General features: G+C 43.1%; 1 protein-coding gene across 7 annotated transcripts in view; it reads right to left on the reverse strand.

The window, feature by feature from the left end:
- Nucleotides 1–13,853: 13,853 nt before the first annotated feature.
- The window catches only part of GATA6 (GATA binding protein 6), a 31,213-nt gene continuing 18,168 nt past the window's right edge, over nt 13,854–26,898 (reverse strand). For all 7 annotated transcript variants that reach the window (XM_082698762.1, XM_082698767.1, XM_082698765.1 and 4 more), the window contains exon 7: nt 13,854–15,247. In XM_082698762.1, coding sequence (XP_082554888.1) covers nt 15,080–15,247 — 168 coding nt within the window. In that variant the 3' untranslated portion in view covers nt 13,854–15,079. The remainder of the gene's footprint in view (nt 15,248–26,898) is intronic.

Genomic DNA, 26,898 nt, shown 5'->3' on the forward strand with positions numbered 1-26,898 from the left:
GACCTTCAGAGGCAGGCAGATCACTCAGAAGGGCTTCTCAGCTATGTCTGTCTTAATATGATCAAACCTTCCTGCACCATCCATCCACTCAGCCTGCAGTTCCTGAGGTTGCCCCTACAGAACATATGATATCATTTTACTGTATCCCTCTGGGAAAGGCCGAAGAAAAGAGATCTTTGTTGCAAGCCTCGGTGACTGCTTATTAAAGAGAGGAAAATCCTCTTGCAACCTCCCCACCCACCCCCTTCCCCTGAAAGAAGGGTAACGGCTTCTTCCTTAAGTCTGTAAAGTCCTGGCTCAAGCTTCTGCAGACTTCAGGAAGAGTCAGGTAGCTAGTGGATGTTATTCATAGAATCAGGCCTCTCTAGATGGATTATGAACCTGGTTTTTGCCAATAAAGGTTAGGGAAAATCTCTAATGGTGGCTAGGGTGGGGCAGAGGCTAATAAAAAAGGTGTGGGGAAAGTCAGGAATCCCTTAAATCATTAAAACCAGGTTGTATCTGGGCTGCCTGGCTGGCTCAATGGCAGAACATGTTACTTGTGATCTCGGGGTTGTAAGATCAAACCCCACTTTGGGCATAAAGCTTACTCGAAAATAAAATAAAATAAAAAATAAAATAATACCCATTCTTATCTGGAGAATGCCCAAAGAGGTGATAATTTGGCATATTTAAATGTAAATGTATGGTGGATTCACATACCTACCTGACCACCGAAATCTGTTCCTGGAGCCCCCCAAGGGATTAACGAATACTGGTAATGTTTCACTACTTATGCTGTGTGGTGGGTACCTGAGTATCTCATGATTATTCTTTGAACTGGAATATATGCAGATACATATGCTCTTTGGGTTATATATTTCACTGAAATAAAAATACTTAAAGACGTCTCTCTTCCCATTGCCTACCCTACCTGAAGTTAACAGAATGAGTCGATTAGTGGATCAGATTTGAGAGTTGATCTTTTCTCTGCAAGGTCTCTCCCTCTGTACTTCTTTCCTCTATGTGGCTTCCTGTTTCCTGACCCTGCTGGAATGTGAGCAGCAAATCTTTAAGAAGGGAATTTGTGAACAGGACTCAGGGCAGTCTCTGTCTTTGTGTGTTCAGGGGTAAGGCTGAGAGCTACAGGCCCCCTGTCCTCCACTGCCTGAGGGAGAGAGAGATCAGGCCAGTGGAACAGAGGACTCCCTCTTGACGGCCCACCTGTTTCAGGCGAGAGACAAGCTGTTGGACGGGCCACAAACTGCAGCCTCTTGGAACCCAGCCTAGCACTGAAAGGGATGCCAAAGGGCGCAGACTCTAGAGAAACAGGTATCTTTAGTGCTATGCTCGCTCTTTTCTCATTCTTTCTCTCACCATATAAATGGCGGCCATCAGCTTGGATAGAGCTGCTTGGGCTCCAGGCCTTGGGAAGTATCCACCGCAGGCAAAAGCGAGCTTGCCTTTCTACTTTTTGTAAGAGAAGAGCAAGAAACCCCAGATCCTTGGCTCCTGGTTAAAATCAGCCCTGCCAGAAACAGCTTTGTGAGCTCCACATGGAAGTGGAATTGAAGCAAGTGGCCGGCGGTTGACCTGTCTGTCTGTTGACCTGACTGGTTTGTAGTAACCAATCCCAAGAGCCATGAGTCTAATGATACAGTGACATCAACTGCCAACTGCAGCCACTTGGGGTCAATGAAAATCACATTCAGGGGGGAAAAAATCCTGTGAATAACTTAAGAATAGAACAGGTGAAAGAAACCGGTCAATGGAAATTAACATCAAATTGGAGCTTGAAAGAAACCAGTGGACTACAGGGTGAGGACGTCTTGGTTGGGGATAAATCTGCTAGAAAGGAAACAGTCAGGCCCTTATGCTCACCCCTGCTGGTGGGCAGCATGAGCCGGCCTTGGGTTCCGGAAGCACCAGACGTTCCCCATCTTCCACAGCTAGAAAAGAACTTTTTCCCAGCAACCCATGGAGGCCCATTTTTAGTTACTCATCATTATCTGTCATTATTCCTACTGTCGATGGTATTCTAAATCTTTTGCTAGGAAGCAGCATTAAACAGATTTATTTTTCAATATACAAGCCCCTTGTGGCCTTGGAGACATCACGACAGGGATTAAAACCGTAACAGGATTAAATAACTCCAAGAGGTCAACTCCAAACCAGGGATGCCCACCTCTATTCTTACTTCTCCCAAAACTGTTCTCAACCTAAGTTTCTAGTCGTAATTACTTTCATTGGTAAGGTACTTGAGGAAAAAAAATAAAATACAAAACTACTTCCTATAATGATTAATCATTTCTTCCTAGAATGGAAGAATGGCTGATTCCTCGAGTATAGCTTATCTGTTTAAAAAAAAAAAAAAAAAAGGCACTCCGCGACCTAACCCTCCCCTTTCTCAGTTGATAGACTCAGATAGTAACCACACCCTAGGTCGGATCTGGGGGCTTTTTGTGTTTTTTTTTAAGCAGATAGAATTCTTCCACACCCCTTAAAGTAAGCCTCTTGCCTCACAGTTAAGTGGCACTGTTGGTCTCCAGAACTTCGGAGACAACTGAGGGGATAAGAAAGGAGTTCATCTTTATTTCAAGTTTACCTGGTGTCAAGTACAATGCTTGTCAGTTCACATACAGCATTTCATTTAATTTCACAACAACCCCAGAAGACATCCCATTACTCTCGCTCTACAAATAAGTATACACGGAGGGAGTCAGGAAAGTCAAATATCACAACCACGTTTGCACAGCCGTAAGTGGAAATGCAGGGTTTAAGTAGAGACCTGTCTTCTTCCAAAGTCTTGGTTCTTCCCAGGATCCTCTATAGTTCCCTAAGTTTCAAGGAAGCTAATACAGAAGGTGAGTCTACCTGTCATTACCCGGAGTTTGTGCTGGGAACATGTCTTTTTAATGAGGCATACTTTTTTAAAAAGTATTTTTTAACCTAAAAACACGTCTCAAACACTGACTAGATGAACGACATCATCACATCACCATGATAAGACGACACCCCTTTTCTGGTTCATAAACATGTGATGTCAATTTTTAATACCATCTGAAAACACAGTCCTATCCAAAAAGTGAAGCAATCACAAGCTGTGAATTCCTAACAAGTCTCTGCGAATCTTGTACCCACACTAGAGGAGCAGAGAAATGCGGTCTTAAAAGGGAGAAGAAAACGTTAAGGTGCGTGAAGTCTAAACATCCAAGCAGAAGCCCAGAAGAACCCAGTGACTTGCCCAGAGTCACACAGCTAGACCTTGGTAAGCCAGGCTCAGGTCTCGGCAGACGGGAGTCAACAGCTCCCACCCTTCGGGAAAACACCCTCGTACAGAACGGTCCCCACCCAGGGACAAGCCTACGGAAGTCCCTAGTATTAGTCCACACGATGCTCTGAAAATAATTTTTAGATGTAATTAACATATGAGCAGTAAGCTGAGTTAAACAATTACCCTGCATAAGAAGGGTGGGCCTCATCCAGTCAATGGCAGGCCTTAAGACTTTCCAAAGAAGAAACGCCTCCTCAGGAATGCAGCATAGAAATGGGGCCAGAGTTTCCAGACTACTACCCTACAAAGGAGACTCAAGACTCCAACATCAACTCTTACTTTTCATCTTCAACTCATTTCTCCTACCTCCCACTCCCTGCCTCCGGCAACCACCCATCTCTTGTCTGCATCTGAGTTTGGGTTTTTGCGGAGGGCTTTGTTTTTGTTTTAGATTCCATATGTAAGAAAGATCAGATGGTTATTTGTCTTTCTCTGCCCAACTTATTTCACTTAGAATAATGCCCTCAAGGTACATCCATGTTCTCACAAATGGCAAGAATTCCTTTTTATGGCTGAGTAATACTCACAGATGTCTCTCTCTTATTGTCTCCATCTGTCCATCCACTGATGGACACCTACATGACTTCTGTATCTTGGCTATTGTAAATAACGCGACAGTGAACAGGGAGTGCATGTATCTTTCTCCAGATAAATACCCAGAAGTGGAATTGCTGGATCATATTGCAGTCCCTTTTTTTCTACTGGCTGCACCAAGTTGCATTTCCGCCGAGAGTGCATGCACAAGGGTCCCCTTTCCTCCACAGCCTCACCAACACTTGTTTATCATCTTTCTGATGCTAGCCCTTCCAACCGGTGGGAGGAAATATCTCCTGCAGTTTGGATTTGCACTTCCCTCCTGACTAGGGCCACGGAGCACCTGCACATGCATCTGTTGGCCATGTACGTGTCTTCTTTGGAAAAATGTCTATTCAGATCTGCGCGATTTTTAATTAGATTTTTTGTTTTATTGCCACTGAACTGTATGGGTTATTCATGTATTTTGGATATGAGCCCCTTATCAGATACGTAATTAGCAAATATAGTCTCCCATTCATTAGATTGCTTTTTCATTTTGTCTGATGGCTTCCATTGCCATGCAGCAGCTTCTTAGTTTCATCTTCACTTTTGTCTTTGATTTTGGGGTTTGATTCAAAAAACCATCACGAGGACCTTCATTAAGGTGCTTACCACCTATGCTTATTTTTTTAGTTTTATGGTTTCAGTTCTTATATTCAAGTCTTTGATTAGTTTTTGTGTATGGTGTCACAGTGGTCCAGTTTTGTTCTTTTTCATGTGGCTGCCCAGTTTTCCCAACATCATTTACTGAAGAGATTGACCTTTCCCCATTATACGTTTTTGGCCCCTCTGTTGTAAATGAACTGACCATATGTGTGCAGGTCTATTACTAGGCTATATATTCTGTTCGACTGATCTACGTGCTTTTCTGCCAATATCACACTGTTTTAATTACTATGTTTTTATAATATATAGTTTAAAATCAGGGAGCATGCCTCCAAATTTCTTCTCAAGATTCCTTTGGCTGGTTGGGTATTTCATGGTTCCATTCAAATTTCAGGATTATTTGCTTTTTCTGTGAAAAAATGCCCTTGGAATTTTGATGGAGATTGCACTAAGTATGTTGACTGCCTTTATTTTAACAACACTGATTCTTCCACTCTGAGAGTATGAAATGTCTTTCATTTATGTCTTCCATTTCATTCATGTCTTGTAGTTTTCAGTTCACAGGTCTTCCACCTCTTGATTAAATTTACTCCTAGGTATTTTATTCTTTTTGATGCAATTATAAATGGAATTGATTCCCTAATTTCTCTTCCTGGTAGTTTATTAGTGTACAGAAACACAACAGATTTTTGTGTATTGCTTCTGTATCCTGCAACTTTACTGAATTTGTTTACTGATTTTTCGAATGGAGTCATTAGGGCTTTCATGAGGGTGTTCTATATATATCATGTGATCCGCAAATAGTGACAGTTTTACTTCTTCCCTTCCAACCTGGATGGATTTTCTTTTTTTCCCTTATAATTGCTTATAATAGGACTTCCAACACTATGGTGAATAAAAGTGGTGAGAGTGGACATCCTTGTCTTGTTCCTGACTTTAGAGGAGAAGCTTCCAGCTTTCCACTGCTGAGTGTGCTGTTAGCTGAGGGCTTGTCATACATGGCCTTTATCTTGTTGAGGTACATTCCTTCTATACCCACTTAGTTGAGAGTTTTTATCATAAATGGGTGTTGATCCAACATCAACTCTTCACGGAGTTATCAGCTTGCTGGCCTGCCCTATGGATTTCAGACTTGCTATCCGCGCCCCCCCCCCCATCACTGCATGAGCCAATTCCTTAGAGGGAGGGGAAGAGAGAAGAGAATATACACACAGAGATAATATATACATGCACATGCAAATACACATACAAAAGTACACACACGTACATGTACCTATGCATATATGGTTCTGTTTCTCTGGAGAACCCTAACAGAGGATGAATGAATGAATGTGGTTCTTCTAGGTTGCATATGGGAAATAAAAAGCAACTAAATCAGTGAGTGTTTACTTCATAAACGCAGTATAGTAGAACCATGCTCAGAGTTATAAATGCTGTTCCTCCCTTCGCAAAGCTTCACAAAGCCAGGTTGACATGGTAATATCACTCTTCTTTTTGAACACTGAACACTGCAGCCTGGAGAGTTTAAGCAACTTGGTCAAGCCACAGACCTGATGTGTGGAGCCAGGATTCAAAACGTGTTGACTGCATGACTCCGAAGGTCACATTCCTTCCCCCCTCATCGCACTTCTGACTTACTTGTAACATCATGAAAAGTCAAACGTGGAGAGATCTCAGGGAAAATGGAGCAGGCCACAATGTCAACTGCTTTGAAGAGTTTGGTCAAGGAAGGACAGCTGAACCGAGAAGCCTCCTGCACGGCCCCCGTCGAAGATACAGCCACCAACCACAGGGTTTCTCTGGTCAGTTCCAAAGTAAACGAACCTCTCACTCATTTGGAAAGGAAAGGAGGCACTGTCTAGGAATGTCTCCTGGAAGGATCCAACTAGAAATTTCAGCAATGAATCTAGTGGTACCAAAGTATGAGAAATAACAAGTATTCAACAAAACATAAATGGGGAAAAAAATTTTTTTAAAAAGTCCTGGTCAAAAGTAGGTAAGGAATAAGAAGTGTGTAAGAAAGAGCATAGGGATGATTAAGAGTTACAGAAACATTAAATATTACATAATCTATGCCAGTGCGTTCCCCACACACCAACTGGTATTCAGTAGGTCTTTATAAATGACAGGTACTACACACAACACGTGCTCCCAATACAATTTACCACAAGTAAGATGGATTGTGTTCTCAAAGTGTACGGTTCTCCGAATTAAATACACAGGGTTTACAAAGTTCATTCGACTGGAGTCATCACTCTCAGCTAGCTTAGCTACTGGTCATTGCCCAGCAGATTGAAGCCAGAGATCTTCCCTCTGCCAGATTCAACAAGGGAGCATAAAGAATGCAGTCTCTTATTTACAAGCTGTGAGGCCTACAAAAACTTTGCAGAGTGTATCTGTCCATTTGGTGATAAATGATCTCCAGGGGCTCAGAAAGGGAAGCTGTTTGGGTTAGCAAGTTTAGGTGTTTGTCCCGATTTCCTGCTCTCACAATATTTTCATTTATTCCAGCAAATACAGCCTGATGATTCACTGGAGACTGATGGGTCATTTGTGCTACTCCCTAAAGGTAACTCTGAGCTGGTGTTTGGGGACATACGCAATCTCTGAACAACTCTATTGGCCCAAGTCTCAGTAGCTTGTTAATTTCTAAACTGATTAACGAAGCAAGCAATGCTTAGAGTAGTAGAAGTTACTAGCCTCTGCCAAAGGCCAAATTTTTGCTCACAGTGTTTGGTCCTCTAGTTTCACTTAGTGACCTCTCAGCCTAGCCCAGAGCCAAGGCCACTGAGTCAGAAGCCTGGAAACCTGGGGTCCACAGGCCAGCACGACTTAACCTCTCAAGACTCAGTTTCCTCTGCTGAACCTCAGGAAGGTCCCTTCCATTTCTCTAATTAAATGAATCCATGATCTCTAAGTAAACAAGTACATTAGAAGGTATGTATTTCCTCATCGGAACGCCACCAAGAGCAGGGCTTCCCACCAATACCCAGGCCTCCAGCAGTGCAAACAGAAACTGCATGTCCCCTCAGAAAAAAACAGAGAATAAACTGAAAGAGGATAGGAAAATTCAGAATGATTCTGGGAAACAAGCTCAATATACACTTAGCATATGTAACAACTAATTAGAAAAATGAGACTCTTAGTATCAGAAAGTATGAAACACCTAGGGATAAACTTCACTAGAAACATGTACAAGATCTAAGTGGCAAGTTTAAAATGCTAATGGGGGATGCAAACAAAAAATATCTGAACAAATGAAATGATAAACTTCAGCCTGGACAGGAAGAAGATATTAATTCTCCCTAATTCAAAACTTTAGTTATTATCCCAATAAAAATACCAGTAGGTTTTTTTTATTTTAACTGAACAAGTCGAATTTAAAGTTTGTATGGTAAATAAAGTGAAAATAATGATCAAGTTCTCATTTTTTAAAAAAGATTAATGAAAAGGAGTTAGCCCTCTTGATATATAGAATTGTAAAGCAATTTGGGATCAAAGCATGAATAAACAGATCATTGACACAGAATAGAAAAATCCAGAAATAGAGCCAAATATATATAAAAATTTATATTATATATATCCACATAAGAATTTATACAAGAATACATATACATAGGAGAATCTACATATTTTTTTAATTCCCATTTTGAATCAGCGGGAGGTAAATGGATTATTCAAGAAATGATGCTGGGACAATTCGGTTGCCATTTGGAAAAACATAAGGTTAAATATATATTCTACATATTACAACCACCAAAAACAAAAATTCCAGATGGAACAAAATGTAAACCTCAAAAGCAAAACCATAAAAGTACTAGAAGAAAACACGAGATTAAAAAAAATCTTAACAGTGGAGGAGGCTTTCCTAAATATTATGCAAAACTCCAAAGCCATAAAAAACAAGATTGATAAACTGAAATACCTTTAAAAAAGAAAAAAAATCATCATGGTTTCTTTTAAAAGTATACACAAAGTCAAACGAAAAACCAGGAATAAATATCTTTAAAGTGTATTTCAGACAAAAGGCTAATGTCCTTCATATACAAAGAGCTTCTCAAATCAATGAAACCAGTAACCCAGTAGAAAAAATGGGTAAAGAATATGAACAAAATTGGGCAAAGAATTCACATAGAAGACTATACACATGGCTCTTAATCATAGGAAAAAATGTTCAACCGTATTCATAATAAGATAAATGCAAAACAAAACTCAAGAGATGCAAAAATGACAAAAATCAGAATGTTTGCTAACAAACGTATTTGGCTATGGGAAAACATGCAGTCTTGTACATTGTCTGTGGGGAATGCAAACTGAACCAACCTCTGTAGGACCAATTAAAAGTAGAGATACCCCTTGACTCAGTAATGCCACTTCTAGAAACTTACCTTATAGGTATATCTGCATCTGAGTGAAATCACACAGATAAGGGATAATTGCAGCACTGCTCCAATAGCAAAAGACTGCAAACAAATATTCTTCAGTAAGGCACTGATTAAATAATGAACTACCCATAGTAGTGAAAAAAGCAGTTAGTACGCTACTAGGTATGTAAAAAAAAAAAAAAAATGAGTATATATACTTGCATATGCTTATGTATGCATTGATAGTCAGTGCATATAATCAATACAAGAAATAAATTACATATGGGAGAAGAACAGAATGGCTTGGGGAATAAAGTATAAGAAGGGCAATTGTTTTTTCACTGTATTCCAATTTTTAACCTTTGAATTTTATACTATTCAAGCAATTTTATAATTAATGCAAGGCCAAAAAATGCACAATCTTCAGCCTTACAGGAGCTGCACAATCAGATTCTCTGGGGAAGGAGTCAGGGGCTGTGCAATTTTAACACACACAATGCATGATTCTCATGCAAACAGAAATCTGAGTACCCCTAAAAGAGAGCATCATTAGTAATGTTCACTTAGCAAAGTAATAATAGCAACAATGATGTAAGCACTAATGAACACTTATTTAAAAAGATAAAGCCCAAGACACCACTGCCAACATCTTGCACAAGTTTTTCTGAACAAAAACATTTCTTGGCACAACCAGGCATAGAAAGACTTGGCACCACAATGAAGCATTCCTTGTTCTCTCGTGTTCGGTTTTAACCACTATTAATAACTTTGCCGGCTTTTTACACTTTGCAGAAGGCTTTACTCATCTTTTGTGCCAGGTAAGGGCATTAACAAGCCTTACTTGGAGTGCCATAAGTAAATTGCTCAAAATTCCTTCAAACTCTTTCCCTTATTTTCTGGCTAACTACACCTACCTTCCGTGTTCTAAAGAAACGTGTTGTGGTTAGAAATACATTAATTAACTAGGTGTCTTCAATCCAGGTAGACCTATATTGCAAATCACAATAACGGATTTCTGAGATGCTGAGGGAGAGGAGGACCACCTAGCATCATGTCTCAGGCAATTTTGGCTTCCTTTCTGCGTTCTTCAGTTTCTTCCCCTTTAAATCGAGATGAGAAATAGTATGATGGAGAGAGTAAGAGCACGTGCTTTGGAGCTGGACTGCTGGGGCTCAAATCCTAGCTGTGCAACCGTGTAACCTTGGGCAAGTTACTTCTCTGTGCCTCTGCAGACACATCTGTAAAATGGGGATAGCACCACTTCGTTCCCTTGGGATGAGGATTACATGTATGGACATATGTGCAACACTTTGTACAGAAACTCGTTACGTCTGAGCTAGATAAACATTTGCTATTTCAGACCAGTTTTGGAGTGTTAAAGGAACAGAATTCACAAAAAGAGATAAAACCCCAAGGACGGGTGGAAAGACCCGCAGGAAAACTCTCAATGGCTAAAGAGAAGACACAAAAAGCAAACAATGAAAAGCTGGTTGTTTCCAAGAAATAAAAAACCAACTGCAAGATATTGTAGCAATGGGCCAAGCAAAGCAAAGCTGTTTTTTCCTTGTTCTGCGGACGACTCAGCTGCCAGACGTTTCCATTTTCCGGTCTGGGTCCATATCGCTGTATTAAGTTTTGTGTCGGGGCCCCAGACCAAGCAGGTTCGGCATGAGTGGTTAGGGCAGTACCTCTTACAAAGCCTCTATGTTCCTGAGTATGATCAGGCTTCTCACCCTCTGTGGCTTAAGGCAGCAGGCAGATAGCACGTGCACTCCGTAGACCAGAACCCGTGGTGGTGAGACTGGAAGACAGCTACAAGGGAGTCCAACTCCATCAGCTTCCCACAGGCACACCATCGCCTCACCCCTGGGCCCGTGGGCAGCAAATGCTGATGGGAGGACCTCCGAGCAGCCATGCTGCCTGATTTCCACATTTTATGGTTGCTCAGAGACAGAGGTCCAGAGGGAGGAAATGACTTGCCCCAAAGTGAAGAGATACCAAGATCATTACCTTACCACAGATTCGAACCTCTGACGACTGAAATAGAAGCCCCTCCACTAATTAAAATACTATTATTTCATCTTTAATTGCTGTTTTAGGCTGTTTTTTAAATGACCGCTCATTAAAAATGAAAAACAAACAAAAAAAGCTTCCAAGCGAGTTTCTCTTTTAACTAGGACAGTATTAATTAACAGCAGCTTCTCTGGGCTAGCTCCCAAGCAGGAAAGCACAGCGCAGACCAGCCGTCCTACTCATTCTCGGGTGCAGTGTTGGGAGATGCGAGTACCTGATGGGAGCGTGGTCGCTTGCTCTAAGGTCTACCTCCGGGGTTCAATGTGCACCTGCCCCTTCCTAACTTTCCTTGAGAACCTCTGCGTTAAGTATCAACCATAAATTTTATCCAGAGCCCCTACAAACTTACTGAGGCTTTCAGCCCTCCTAGTAGTTGACATCTGCATAGGATTCCTCTGCAGGTCCTACAGATGGATCCTACAGATGGATCCCACCTTGTCTCGCACACCCCAGCACCCCCGTTGCAGCAGAAGGTTCGGCCACACAAAATTTATCTCAAAGCCTCCAGCAGCCAGAGCTGTAGGTACCGAATTTTTACAACAAACCCTGTTTTTGAAAAATCTGGTCTAAAAAATGTATTGGTCTTTCTGACTTAAAATAATTAAATTCATATCTGACTGCCCATCAGAGCTTCTGAGCAGGGGATAGGTAACGACTGTTGCCAAGCTGACTTGGTTATTTCAACCCAGAAACAAAAGGCATTTTCATCAGCAAGAGCTGCCTTGCCCTGAATGAGTGTTTGATCCTGCTGCCGACCTGGCCTTGCCTACACAGTTATTTCCTCGTCAGAGTCCCAGATTCGAAGACCCCATGGAAAATGCCAGGACGTAGAACTGAACGCACCACAGCTGCCACACTGCCCTGAACTCCCAGTAGCCTGGAACCCGGCCCAACCACCGGAGACTTACTGCATTGCCCTCCCAGCAGCTCATCTAGCTATGGGCTGAAATTGCATCAAGTTTCCAAGGACTGGGGAAAACATTTCCCATGAGCAAGAAGTTCATTTATTTGCAGGGGGAAATGAATGGCTCCCTTTGCTTTCCTGACCCTCCCACAGGGACCGGGAAACACCATAGTGACCCCAGAAAGAGACTCCAGACAGAGCCTTCGGTGACGGAAGGTGGCCTGAAACGGACAGGCGACAGTAATTCTGCCACCCATGGTAATGTGGTCCTGAGCCTGAGATGCACCATCTATTTAAACGCCCTCCCTTTAGAAACAGGACTTGTTTTTCGTAGGTCACCCTCTACCGGAATAGTGCTGACATCACTATTTGAAACAAATTATCTAAGTTCTTTATACAATCACAGGTGAGAAAGTTATTGTGTAAAGGCCTACTTTGGGAGAGTTCGTGGTGTTAGGACAAGCTACACACATACGCATACACGCAGCCCCACTCCCCTCGTTCTTGCTCCTTGTACTTTATGAAAGCTTGAACTCCTTCCCTTTTGTGTTCTTTAAAAACAAACAAACAAAAAAAAGTGAGCTTTAGCAACCCAGTGGTGTGCTGGGTTTGGAAGCAGCAACATCTAACACCATCCACAGGAAAAAGATGATCTGAAAGCCCCAAAACGAATAATTCATTTTCCAACCAACTCAACTCTTAACAACTCATTTTATTTTATTTAACTCAATTCTTACTCTCAACTTATTCACTCTTTAATGAACTCCCAACCCAACAGAAAGCACTGAAAGTAATGGGAATCAGAAGAGAAAGAATAGGAAAAAAGTAGTCAGATTACGATTTTCTTCTGCTCTCAGACTAACCCTGTTCTTTTAAATAGTCAGCCAAACTCAGCACGGTCTCTCTTGTGCCTCCTCCGTCCATCCTTCCAACTCTGCCACCCCCCCTGGGCTGAGGAAATCCCCCATTTCACTCACCCCACACTTGTTCAGAAAGTACAAGCTGAGTCAAGGGACATCATACCCTCACAGACCATGAACTTCTGAATACCCCACAGAGAGTAAGGCATTCCAAACCCTCATGTGGTTAAAGCACTTGCCACCCTCCCTCCAAGTCAGCACTTAATGCTTACTCTGTGCCCACACTGCTCTGGGCAATTCATACGGGTTCTCTCATTTAATCGTGAGAGTCATATGCTAACTGGACTGGTTTTAACAAGGAGGAAAATGAGAAGAGGGTAACCTCACCCAAGGTCAAAGAGCCACTGGTGCAGGTAGAAGAGGGACCTACCTGAAGCCTGGCAGTCTGACTCTACCAGATCATTCTTCTAGCCCACTGTAGAGGTAGCAGGGTGCATGTGGGACTCTGTGGCTTCCGCAGGTACACATACCAGAGTCTCACTTGCATTACTGACCACCACAAAGCAAAATTCCGCCCCCTTGGAAGACTCAATGTAGAGTGACTATCAGCGCACAAGGAAGAAAGAAGTAAAACATGTCCCACATTTCAGGAGCCAAAATGAAATGGCAGAATCCTGGTTTTCTGTTGTGAAACAGTCTCCTGGTTTCCTGAAATCCAGAGACTGTCCAGATCACCTCCTACCTTCTGGAAGAGTGTTAAGGACCTCAACCTCAGATGAGCTGGGAGACTTCAGTGGCAAGAGGAGAACTAGAAGGGGAAAACAATTCTGTTTCTGGGTTGTAAGAGTGTCTTTGAAGACTCCGGACTCTCTAAATGTTTTCAAGGATGAGTCCCTACACACAAGGCTTATCATCTCAGATACTGTCATAGACATGGGTCCTTTTCAACTTATAAAAGTCATTTCCCCAATGATAACTGAAGGCGCTAACTAACTCCATGTGCCAACTTCAAATAAACAAAGGAAGAAAGCAGTTCCAAAAGGACAATTCATTGGAAGTCAGAAGTCAGTTTGCAAACACCACGTGCACTTGTTTTATGTGAGTATCTCTAGCCACATACAATATCCAAATGAAACTAAAAGGGAAGGAACTCACTGTACAGAAGACAAAACAATACCCTTTTTATTTTTGAAACTTTGGAGAAATGTTTCCATACGCCATCCCATTTAAAAAAAAAAAATTAATGTAAACCAACCTGCCTGTGGGTCAGTCATGCTATAGACTTCATCGTAGTGTGTACAGATGCCTAGAATATTTACAAATGTTATCTGTTAGGTAGTCAAGTTTTGTTGCAATTTTTCCAGCACGTATTCCACAGTAAGAATGAAGAGGGGATCCTGGTATTCTTGTATAAAAATTCTTAACAGATGGTTAAAGGCAATTTTCCTGAGAGAAGATTTGTTCTTGAAATATTTTTTCTTTCGCAATTGGAAATATAGAAATGGGATGCAGTTGTAGAAGGCGGCTAAGAATGTCTACGTTAACATTTTTTTCTTTTAAATTATTTAAGTACCATTAAGTTAAAATGTTTACATTCATTATAAAAAATGTTGTTAAATCTTATGCAAATGATTTAACACTGATTGCTGCAACGCAAATTGCACTTTTTAAAAAAATTATTGTTTACATGGAAGAAAAATATCTTGTTTGCTACCCTGTTTACAAATCCCGACTGACTGCAGATCAGTCACACAATATGCACTTTGAGAGAACGTCAGTCACAGTGTACGTTAGTCATTAACGCAGTCTCGCGAACTGAGTCACAGTTCTGACTCAGCCTCCAGAGGTGTGTGTACCAAATGGCCTCAAATGGTCTTCTCCATGAAAGCAGGTGAAATTCAGGTGTGGAAAAGGTACGAAGAAATTCTGGAACAACCAAAACCAATCAGAAGAAGCACGTGATTTGGGGCAATACACATAAAACCTTTTTAAAAAAAAAAAAAAAATTTTCTTTCAATATTCCTTTGCAGGCAAGGCCCCAGTCCTAGTCCCAGTTTCAGGAAGTGGCGCGGCAGACATGAGGTGCCCCTGGCAGGCCCAGAGGCAGGCTGGCTGAAGGGGCCGTGGACAGGGAGGAGGCAACAGGCTGTGGGCTGCACCAGCCCTTCCCTGGAAGCTCTCCGTCTTTTCTTGGGCTCTTCAGAGACGGGGGTAGGGTGGTAAGGCAGAGCAGGCTTCGAGGGAAAGGAAAATACATCTCTTTCAAAGTAAAGGCACGGAAATCACGCATCAGAGGAATGTTCCATCAGCATGCTCCCCCTGGTATGGCTGGCTTGACCCAATGCCCACAGGCCATGCGGCCTTCTGCTCCTGGGCAGTGGGCTCAGGCCAGGGCGAGGGCGCACCAGGAATCCTGTCTCACCGAAGATGTGACTTCGGCCGGCGAGGCCAGGCTGACGCCTATGTACAACCCATCTTGACCTGAGTACTTGAGCTCGCTGTTCTCGGGATTAGTGCTCTCTCCTGTGCCAGACATCACCGAGGCGCCCGCCTGGCGGAAGAGAGGGACAGAGAGTGAAAAGAGAAGGGGAGAGTCAGTTATCCGTTAAGTCTGTCAGGCGGCACTCTCCTGCAAGGAAAAACCTGGGGTCAAAGGAGATGGGCAGTGGGGCCAGCCGGAACATGGAGCCATTGGCCTCAGCCTGGCCGTGTAAACTCCTAAAACACTTTCCTGTGAACTTGGGAGCTCATGGCAGCAATCACCCAGCAAAATGCACAGCTGGACAGGCGGGAGGCCTATTTGTAAGAAAGCACTGAACTCTGAACTCTCCTTTCTGAGAGTGAGACAAACCACATCACCTGGGTGAACAGGTCTCCGTGATGCCCACGAAATCTACACGTTTACAGAGAAAACGGAGTACGCCGACCACCCCCCGCCACACACACACACACACACACACACACGCACGCACACGCACGCACAGCAGAGCCACCGCTTAGTGCTTATGCCAGAAAGTCTAAGATAGAAAAGCTATGCACCTTAGCAAGGCCTAATAAATGAAACTTTTGAGCACCGACTTCAAGGAAAATTAACTCGTGTGTACACAGGTTTTAGTATCTATCGCATTTACCTTTAACTCTTGCAAGGAGAACGGGCCGTTTTGAAAGCAGAGCACAATACAAAGAAAATACTAACACCCAGTACCTGTCATGACTGTGGCCATGATTTGTTGAAGCCAAAGGTCACTGTTCTCTTGTTTCATTCCTTCCCTCCATCCAAATGAGAAAAGCCAAATAGAAAACATGATGTAACTTAGTAGAATCAAACCAAAAGAACTAAAATCATGTTTAGACTACAGGTTGAGAAAAGTTGCCTTTGACTTAAAAAGAAAAAAAAAAATCTAGCCATGACTAGCAGGACACCCAGGCAGCTCCATGTGGCTCCGAGGTCAGGGTCAGTGTCGTGAACAATACCCAGAGAGACAGTGCCCCGTTCACACACAGTGCCCCTGGAGGTTGAAGAAGCTCCAGTATGTCAACAACAACAATGTCTTCCTGGAGCATCCTTACCAATCTGAGCTAAGGCACACATACCACCTCCAGTATAAGAACTTGGCCTGTACACATGCATGAGCCTCAACTCCCACCTGCAGAACATTCCACGGTTCCCTCCAGCGACACGCAGTGCTGACAGCCAGGTACAGGAAACACAGGGTGTTTCCCTCAGCATTTATATGCATGCTGTGCCTAGTTAAGAAGTTAAGGATCTAGGGGCACCGAGTGGGGTCCTGGGATCCAGTCCCGCATCAGGCTCCCTACTCAGCAAGGTGTCTGCTTGGCCCTTTCCCTTCGGCCTGAAAGCCCAGAACCTCGCCTTAAGTCAGACAGACTAAATGAGCTCATGGAGAATCGCAGTCCAGAGCAGGCTTGAAGACCTACAAGGCATGAAGAGGAGCCTTGCTAGGCCAAGTCTGAGACAGATGCCCCTGGGGGGGGGGGGGGGGGGGCGGGACACAGCATCTTCAGTCTGTCAACAGACCAATGTCCCTTCCATGATTTGGACAAAAGCATCCTGAAACCTGAGAAGCTAGCACCTGGGGAAACTGAGTGAGGGGTATAGGAGGAGCCCTCTGCATCACCTTTACAACTTCTCTATAATCCTAAGATCATTCCAAAAAAAAGTTTGTTAAAAAATTTAAAAATAGGGGCACCTGGGTGGCTCAGTGGGTTAAACCTCTACCTTCGGCTCAGGTCATGATCTCAGGGTCCTGGAATGAAGCCCAGCATCAGGCTTTCTGCTCAGCAGGGTGCCTGCTTCCCAATCCCCTCTCTCTGCCCACTTGTGATCTCTTGTCAAATAAATAAAATCTTTAAAAAAACAAAACAAAAAAAAGAGATGCCTGGGTGGCTCAGTCAGTTGAATCTTCGGTCTTTGCCTCAGGTCGTGATCCCAGGGTCCTGGGCAGTGTCCTGCATCGGGTACCCTGCTCAGTGGGAGCCTGCTTCTCCCTCTGCCTGCCTCTCTGCCTCTCCCCCTGCTTGTGTTCCCTCTCCTGTATTTTAAAATAAGTAAGAGCTGAAGATTAAAAAAAAAATCTAGCCATGATTCCATACTTAAATGACAGCTTTTCCTCCTGAAAAACTCAGAAGTCTGTTATTTCTTCCTAGCTTCCAGGGTTTTATCCCATAAATTACTGAGTATTTGCTTTTTGACATAGGCAGAATCAAAAACATCCCTTGGTCTGGCTGAGCTCATGTGACATCTACTTTAGACAAACCTGAGGCACCAGACACAGGCTGCACTGAACAGAAGGTACACTGAGCCCCTTTGGCTCCACTCAGGGCCTGGAAGTCAATGTGGTTCTGCTCTTCATAGACCTAAACACCTGGTTTTCTCTCATCCTCACGATAACTGCATGAGGCTGGGAAGGAGAGTTCCAGGGGGTCTGGCCATGGGAATTCCTAACTGCCCATCCCAACTTTCCCATCCCACCCCTCACAGGTAACCAACCAATCCTTCCCTTTCCTGGTGAAAATAAGGGTTTGTAAAAATCCAGTCACAATAGTACCACCACACTCTAACTTCTTTTTAACATGAGACTTAAACTGAAGGCTTTGGGTGCCTAAGAAAGCAAATTTTGTGAAGTCATTAAGATGACTGAAACTTAAAATATGTTTTGAAATGACTGAAATAATCCTTTCGAACACACCAAAGCAATGCGTTTGGTTACCCATGAATATGGTAATTCACATTAGCCATTAAGTCCAGAAACTCCACTGTGAGCAAACCCAATGTGGACCCAGATTCACCCCCTGAAGAAATAATAAACGAAAGAGTGACGTTCTATTATGAAAGGACTTATCTGAGAAGGGAGCTACTAGACAACTAATACAAAGAGTGCAATTATAAATGATTTGTCCCGTTCATCCAACCTCATACTGACCTACCTAATCCCAGAAAAAGCACTAAATCCGACAGCCAAGTTTGTTTTCTGAAACAAAAAGCGTACCTGGACTGGCCCAGGAAGCAGGCTACCTCGCTTCGCCAGACATGTTGAGATAACAGAGAGGTCAGGCAGCAACAGGAAACATTAGCAAGGTGCTTCTGAGAGCCAGGCACCGGGACCATGAGCCCCGAAGAGACACTCAATCCCTGGACAAGCTCCCAGGCCACATACACACTGGAAAGCAACAATCATCAACTACCTATCATCAATGACAAATGAGTGACTGAGATACGGAGGTGGGGCAATAGGTCGAAAAAGGAATCAGAGGGGCAGGATTCCTGGGGACAGACCGCATGCAGCTTTGGTTCACCCATCTACTGAGTAAGGTCACCGCTTCTCCAAGCCTCCTCCCTGGGTAAACTTGCCTTCACATCACCCATCAGGCTGTGAGGAATCAGTGCTTCTACAAGATCAGCGTGGTGATGCCTTGCAGTGCACGCAGGACACACCAGAGGCCTTCTGAAACAGGAAGATAGGCAAAGGAGGCAAGGAGACCATATGGGAGGTAAACCAGAAGGCCAGGCTTAGAACTCTCTATGCCTCAGCTTCTTAGCTAGGAAATGGACATTTTTAAAAATATTTTATTTTACAGAAAAAGAGAGAATAAGCAGGGGAAGTAGCAGAGGGAAAGGACAAGCTGACTCTGCGCTGAGCACAGAGACCAATGTGGGGCTTGATCCCAGTACCCCAAGATCATGACCTGAGCCGGAATCAAGAGCCAGATGGACAATCAACTGAGCCATCCAGGCACCCCTAGAAAATGAAGAAGAGGCACCTATGTCCTAAGGTTATTACAAGAATTAAATTCATTAACATACATAAAGCATTGCCAACATTATCTGACAATGGGAAGGATGACCCAAGTATACAATACTGTCAGTATTTTATTATTCTTGCTAAGGAGCACAGACCTAATTTAATCTCCCCATGTCTGCCTTTCACCGGGCCATCACTTAGCTGAAGCAGAAGGGGAATTTATTCAGAACTAACTGAAAACCATCCACTTCAGCAATGAAATTGTTACTGACAACTCTAAAGGGGGAAAAAAAAAAGGTGCCCCCTTAGCCTTTCAAAAGGCTTATGGGCCTTCTTCAAATAAACTACATTAAAGAATCCTAGTACCTTGAACATTATTCTTAATTAACACTTGAGCATTAATTCCAAAAGCTACCAACTCAAGTACCTATTATCTAGGTTGTTCAGTCAAAAAATGTTAAGCTATGGCAGACCAGGACTCCTGCATCAAAGGGCAGGCAAACCCCGAATGACATGAGTGACCCCTATCAGCTCATCTGAAATCAAAAGCAACATCTGACGACTTTCTCAGAACAAAATGGAACAAGTGCTTGTGCCAACACTTGAGAACCTTATTTATAACGATTTAAACATAAAATACTGCCAAATACAGCTTTTGTGTATCAATCATACCTTAATTAAAAATGTTTATGTAATGATGCATAATGAGATCATAGTAATGAAATGAGACTGTGATAGCCCCAGTCCCCTCATCCATGGCCAGTAGTGCTATAATGTGGTATAGGCCTTGGAAGGCAGTTAGCAAAGCTACCAAGAACCTTATAACCCCACTTAGCTATGTAATTTCACTTCTGGAATGTGTAAGGAAAGAATTCAAAGGAAGGGAAAGGCTCCACAGGGAAGACATCCATTGCAGGTTAACTTACAATAGTGGAAACCATGGAAATAATCTAATGCCTAAGAATAAGGGATGGTTTGGAAAAGCAAGGTACATCCGCTCAATGAATTATTATGCAATTATCAAAAATAGTAAGATCACATAGCGAGGTGGAAAAAATCCTGTAATGCAGTGTTAACTGAAAAACAGCAGGGATATAAATTCTGTCATCATGACGATTTATGCACATATGAAAAGTATTTCAAGGGAACCCAGTAGCATGTGCATACAGAAGACCATCTATCAGCCATCAGTACCTTCCTTTGAATATTTTAACTGAATGGCACAAGGCAGTCTAACTTTGGGGAAGGCTTTTGAAAACATCAGCACCAGAAATACAAGCACTTGAGGGATGAGCCAGACTGGAAAGAGTCATAAAGTAGCATGAAAAAATACGGAGGAATCTGAGTGGAGGCACTAAGTGGGACCAGAAGGGGCCCCCATGCACCCCTTGAAGGCTTCTCCATCCATGCCACCTGCCACCGGCTGGACCCTGGCTGATGGGTGCAACGTGGCCCCAGGTACGCTGAAACGCTGAACACACTACATACAATGGGAGAATCTGAGCTCTTGAGACCAGTATTCTGTGTGAAAAATCCAGAATCAGCACAACTCTCCTTATGAAACCTGGCTTGTCCTAATTGTTTGTCTAAACCGTCTTTCCCTCTTTGATGAAGTTCAAGAGCTACCTGATCCAAAATCAATGCAACTTGGAGGAAAAATGAAGAGAAAACTTAGAACCCTGGACCCGGAACACACCAGAAAATTGTAAGCGTAAATTCTGATTGGTGAGTATGTTTTCCCACATCTAGTTAGACCCTTGGAAGGACCCTAGTTCAGATGGCAGTTATCTGAACATAGAAAAATAAGCCGGCACTTCACTAGCTGAAACCCACCTCACCCGCAGCGTTCCTGCAGGAGCTCTGAGGCGAGAGCGTTTCCACAATGCCCACAGCTGAACCATCCTTCCTCCTCTGGGCGGGCAGCTCACGCAGGCGGAGAGCCTCGCTTTCTCTGATCAAAGTGCATTATGAGGGTGCGGCAGAAATCTGTTCTGTGTTTCCATTCACGGCTTATCTGCCCTCCACCCTCCCACAGACAACTGAAAATGGAGGCACTTCCTGTTGAAAGAATGTGTTATCAGCTCCAGACTCGGCCAGGGCTTAGCACTGAACTCAGGCCAGGTTAGGTAGGAGACCCAGCTGAGTGGCTGGGCTGGCCATCTCCCTCTTCAAGGAATAAATGATTTCAGGGACTAACAACCCAGGCTTATGCCAAGCAGCCACACGGAAAATGTCCACCAGCCTGTGAAGTAGGCACAATTCATCTTTAGATCACACGGATTTTTTTTTTTTCCCCTGTGAGAACAACTTTTGGATATGATCTGGGAAAGTCAAGATTTTATTTATTTATTTAGTTAGTTAGTTAGTTTAGTTTATTTACTTGAGAATGACTACACAAGGAGGCAGAGAGGCAGGCAGAGGGTAAGGCAGGCAGAGGGTAAAGCAGCCTCTCCAATGAGCAGGGAGCCCAGCATGGGGCTCAATCCTAGGGCCCTGGGATCATGACCCGAGCCGAAGGCAGATGCTTAACCGACTGAGCCCCCTGGACGTCCCCTGAAGAGTCAAGGATTTCTAATATGATGAACTCCTGAAGTCAGTGCCCAGCAGTGTCTGGCTCACAGGGGGCTCTCACCAACCCTGTCCGGTCTCTTATCTTTTCCACTACTGCACATTTCCCTTACAGGCAGGCCCAGAGACAGCTCCCAAAGCAGCTCTGGAGGACACAGCCATTCCAGAACACGGCTTTTCTAGCTTGTGAGTTACAAACATAAATTTCATCTCTGAAAGGAAGGAAACCAAAAAGGAGACGACTGGAATGTGTTCAGTCCTCTGTGTTACAAGCTCTCTTAACGGAGTCCTGAGCAGAAGAAACACACACACAGAGCCCCAGGCAGGTTGAGGTGAGTGTCTCCGATCATTCCCAAAGCTGAGACTTTTGATGATCATCACACTGCTTCCTTAGCTAGAACTCAGACTGTCGGCTTCCGTGGCCTCTGGTCTGTCCTTCCTACACATCTAAGTAAGCTTGTGGTTACGGCTTTTTCTTGTGAGGGAAAACCAGCCATCCCTCACTGCCAACGCTCTCTTCTCTGCTTTTGTAACCTCTAGGTTAGGCTCTCACAATGCTTTCCAGAGGCCTGCCTCAAAAATAAATAAAATAAATAAATAAATAAATAAATAAAACCATATTCCAACAAAAAAGAAACACTTTCAGGTTAAGTGAACTTTAACTCTAAAAACTGTACTTATTTCAGTTTGGAGGGAGACACAGAAGTGGCTCATCAATTAGAGTTTAGGTGAATAGCACAAGAAGATACACACACTCGGGTTCCATCTCTATCAGGACCCTTAAAAATCCTAAAAATTGTCGATCACAACAAAACCCTTTATGTCTCCCATTAATACCTCAACTCGAAAGAACATTAAGCACCTTCTCTCCCAAAGAAAGTCATTGTGCCTGCAGCCACTGACCTAATTCAGCTTTTAGCAGAATATTTTAGTTGTGTTTTGTGTGTGACTTAACAAGCAAATTCTTCCATGGAGAGCTCACTGGCTGTCCTCTTGGGTCCTTTCACCCCTTCTGGACCTCAGTAGGCTAGGTTCCATCCATACCCCAGGATGATGCCCTTTTTAAGGAGGGAAGAGCAATTCTATGCAACTACCTACCCTGGGGAAAAGTGACATTCAAATAGCAAGTTTTAACGGTGAAGAAAGGCACAGCCCAAAGTTGAAATGACCTTGAACTAATAGTAAAAATGCTGATTACAGGGGCGCCTGGGTAGTTCAGTCGGTTCAATGTCTGTCTTTGGTTCAGGTCATGGTCTCACGGTCCTGGGAATGGAGCCCTGCCCTGGGCTCCTGGCTCAGTGACGAAGGAGCTTGCTTCTCTCCCCTTCCCTCTGCTCCTTCTGCCTTGCTCCTGCTCTCCCTCTGTTCTCTAATAAATAATAAAATCTTTTTTTTAAAAAGCTGATTACAAACGTAAATGGTGGGGGGGAGCATGACTTGAAGTCACTGGCATTCTAAAGGAAAAGTTTATCTTCTAAAATGAATCAAAACGGATGACTCTATTGTAGTCAAAGTTGTAAAGGATCCTGAGGAAAGATTTAAACCTGGTGAATTATGATCTTTTGTAACAGAACTGCCTTTCCAAATTGGATGAGTATTTTAATCTCACCATCTTAATCGGCAAAAGCAGACCATGGTCGGAGAAGCTGGCAGCATTTGCAATACAGCATTATGAAGGGTAAGCATTAAGTGCCACAAGGAATGAAAAATTGTGGCTATCAGAAAAGCAAAAATATTTAACACATGGTTACTTTAGGGATGCCTGGGTGGCTCAGTTGGTTAAGCTCAGGTTGCGATCTCATGATGTCCGGGTCCTGGGATTGAGCCCCATGTCAGTCTCCCAGCTCAATGGGGAGTCTGCTTCTCCCTCTGCCCCTCCCCATCCCCTCAACACACACTCCTGCATGCTCTCTCAAATAAAAATCTTTTTTGAAAAGATTTTTATTTATTTAACAGAGATCTCAAGTAGGCAGAGAGGGAGGGAGGGAGAAGCAGGTTTCCCGCTGAGCAGAGAGCCCCATATGCAGGGCTCAATCCCAGGACCCTGGGATCATGACCTGAACCAAAGGCAGAGGCTTTTAACCCACTGAGCCACCCAGGTGCCCCTCAAATAAAATCTCAAAAAACAAAAACAAAACAAAACAAAAAACCATGCTTACTTTGTTAATACCACGAGTCTACATTTCTTAATTTCCCCCCTTAGAAAGGTAGGGAGTTATTTCTAATGCCTTGGGGTGGGGAAAAAAAACAATGCCATGAACTCCAAGATTATGTTTAAATAGTGCTGCTCTTCTTGGGCTTCAAAGAGGTCTGTGGGCATCTCCCACTTACACTACACAATGGTCTTGAGGACCAGATGGTAGGAATTACTTTTCCCTTTAGGAGGAGGAAAACAGAGGCTTTACAAAACCTTGGCAGCTTACTATAGTCACACGTACAGCTGGAGCTAGCGCCTGGATGCCTGAATTTGTTTCCTTCCAGCTGCTAATCTGTGAACCCCCAGAATAAACTTCAGACCCTACGGAGACTTCACCAAGAATCCAGCAAATAAGCTTAATCAGGGCTTTAAATTAAAAGTGTGTGTGTCCTTAGTAAGATAAAATAGGATTCCCAAGTGGGTGCCCCAGCTCCAGTGAAACCAGGCCACGTTAACAATAAAAACAGCAGCATAGCAAGCAAATTTAAACATCTTCAGATACTGACTTGGGGCTATTGACTCACAAGACTCCAACAGAACACAGAGATCAATACCTGTCCTTTATTTTTCAAGTGTTTCTTAAAATCTGAGGTCAACAGAATCATCTATTTGTGCTCAGTCCCACAATTTCCAAGCGCTGGCTCTGGTGCAACCCAAGCCGAATTATGAATTATCGCATATTCCAACACCTGTGTTTGGAGATGCTTTTTTAAAATTATTAAAATTTCAGAAAAAAATTAACAGGTAGATCTCAACAGGAACAAAGCTAGCTAGCAGATTGTATTTAATTCATATCCATTAGATCCTCATATTGCTAGTAACTCTTTTGGCAGACACCCACGAAAGGCATAATAAATTACTTTTGTTCCAGTAAAGGAATTCATTTTCTTCGAAGATTCATTTAGCAATAACATTTCAGAGCGTTCTAAGCCAGGATTTCTTAAATTTGGCCATGTTTTCCCGTAACATTATTTCATGTTTTGTGACAATTTGTATATTCTTATAGAGGGAGGGCGGGGGGGGGGGGCAGGGACTACAAGGAAATCTGTAATCTGCAGAGAAATGTGTGTTCTAAGATGAAGCCTTCTAACTAACCTGAGGCCAGGAGAAGGCGCAGGACAGCCTGCCCACACTTCTTCCTCACCTAGCATTCGGGCCTTCAGACTGTGATAATGAGTCACTTATTAAACACACCACAGTCCTGTGATAAATTGCGGGGATATACGTATTAGAAACTATTTCAAGGATGATACAGGTGGGCTGACTCCTCATACATATATAAACGCACTGGATATTAGATGCATCTTGAACTCTTCCTCCTCACTCTTCTCCCCGTCACACCCAGGCATGCACATACACACAGGCGCCGAGCAGACAAGACAAAAAGGGGGACGTCCAGAAAAGGCCTTGAGATCAAAATGAAAGTATGCCAACTCCACATGCTTCCATGTTCCCTGCCAGGTTGGCGTGTGACTTTCTCAGCAAAGGCCAATGTGGTCAGACAGGAACGTGAGTTATTAGAAGGAACTGGAAGAAGAAAGGGAGGCTGGCACGTAGGGAGGGTGAAGATAAAATGCCAACAAAATATTTACGTTCATGGCTTGTAGCGAGTGGCAAGTGGGATATTAATAACTGTGATGATTGGTCAACTCCCTGGGAGCGGTAACGGCCCCGGGACGGGGAGGCAGGAGACATCGGTTCCAGCCCCGGCTTCACCACCAGCTGGTTCTGTGACCTTATGGAGTCCCTCTGGATCCTGGCTTATAAATGAGGCAATCATAAAACCTAACTGCAGCACTCTCTCAGACCCTGGTGGGAGATTAATGACTTTTTAACTCTTTTTATTCATTTAGAATAGAGTATCGCGGGCCATAAATTCTGCGGGGAAATGGACACTTGCCTACCGAATGCTTTTTCAATGATTTCATAGAAACAAACTGAAGGCAAATTGAAGATTGTGCACAATTCCAACTCACGATTATTAGACGGAAATCACACACCATTAGAAGGATCTCCGTACTATGACCTTGTATTTGATATTGTGAGAGAGCCTTCACAATAATCACGTTAGGCTAAATTTACTACCTGTTATCCTTTTATTATCCAATTAACACAGTCTTAGTACTGTAAGACAACTTATTTAGAAAGACAGGAAAATATGTACAATGTGCCTTATGTTTGGTTACAAGCAAATCACTTCTCTGGTAAAATTTTCCCACCTGTTTCCCACCTGCAGGACGGTTTTTTGATGCTTAAATTACAAATGAAAATTAGTCAGATTTAGGAAAGTATTTCTTCTCTCTGAAGATTTCACATCACCTATCACGTCTTACTTGAGTATGCCACACTTTAAACTAGTATATACTACATGTTAATAAACTGAACTTAAATTAATTAAAATTTAGTAGTAAAAAAATAAATCTTGTATGCCAGTGATAACACCAACTGCCAGACCTGGGTCCAAATCCTGCCTCTTAGTACGTATATAACCTTGAGCCTGTTACTTTTTCCAGAGTCCAACTCCCCCCTACCCAAATCAAAATGGAAATGGACCACCACAGGTGAAATGATAATTATGAATAAAAGAGAATGTACACAGAATGCCTGACACACAGAAAGTACTTGGAGAAGCAGGTTTCTGCTTTCCTAAAACCTGCTTTCTATGTCCAGTATCTTGTAAATGAAGTATATGGACAAGGGAGAGAGCGTCTCAAGAGCAAGAGTACAACGACAAAATGCAGGGCTAACACTAATAAAATGCCCTGCTCTCCTTCAACCTAAAGGCTCCTGTAAAAAAAAAATACTGAACTGAAGAGATGGGCAGTCATTTTTTTGTCCCCCTCCAGAAGCCTCATTCAGAACTGCTCTGCAGAGTCCAGTTTCTCTGAGTGAAAACAGCTCATACGGTACATGTTGAGTCCTTCACGAATGTACCTTTCAGATACTTAACTATTGTAGGAATAATCAATAATAACCAGAATTATTATTTTGTGACCAACCAGAATGCCACAATTAAATCCCAGTGTGATCCAATCACCTGGAGAAGAGGACAGTGTTGTCTCAATTTGCTAAGACGGAAGCAAACTACATGACTGGGAAGCGGCATTTTCCAATTTTCAGCATAGGATTCAAATATTAACACATAACATCTATTAAAAAGAACTTTAAATATTA

Source organism: Mustela nivalis (genome assembly GCF_964662115.1).
Source record: "Mustela nivalis genome assembly, chromosome: 14".
In the NCBI taxonomy this organism is placed as follows: Eukaryota; Metazoa; Chordata; class Mammalia; order Carnivora; family Mustelidae; genus Mustela; species Mustela nivalis.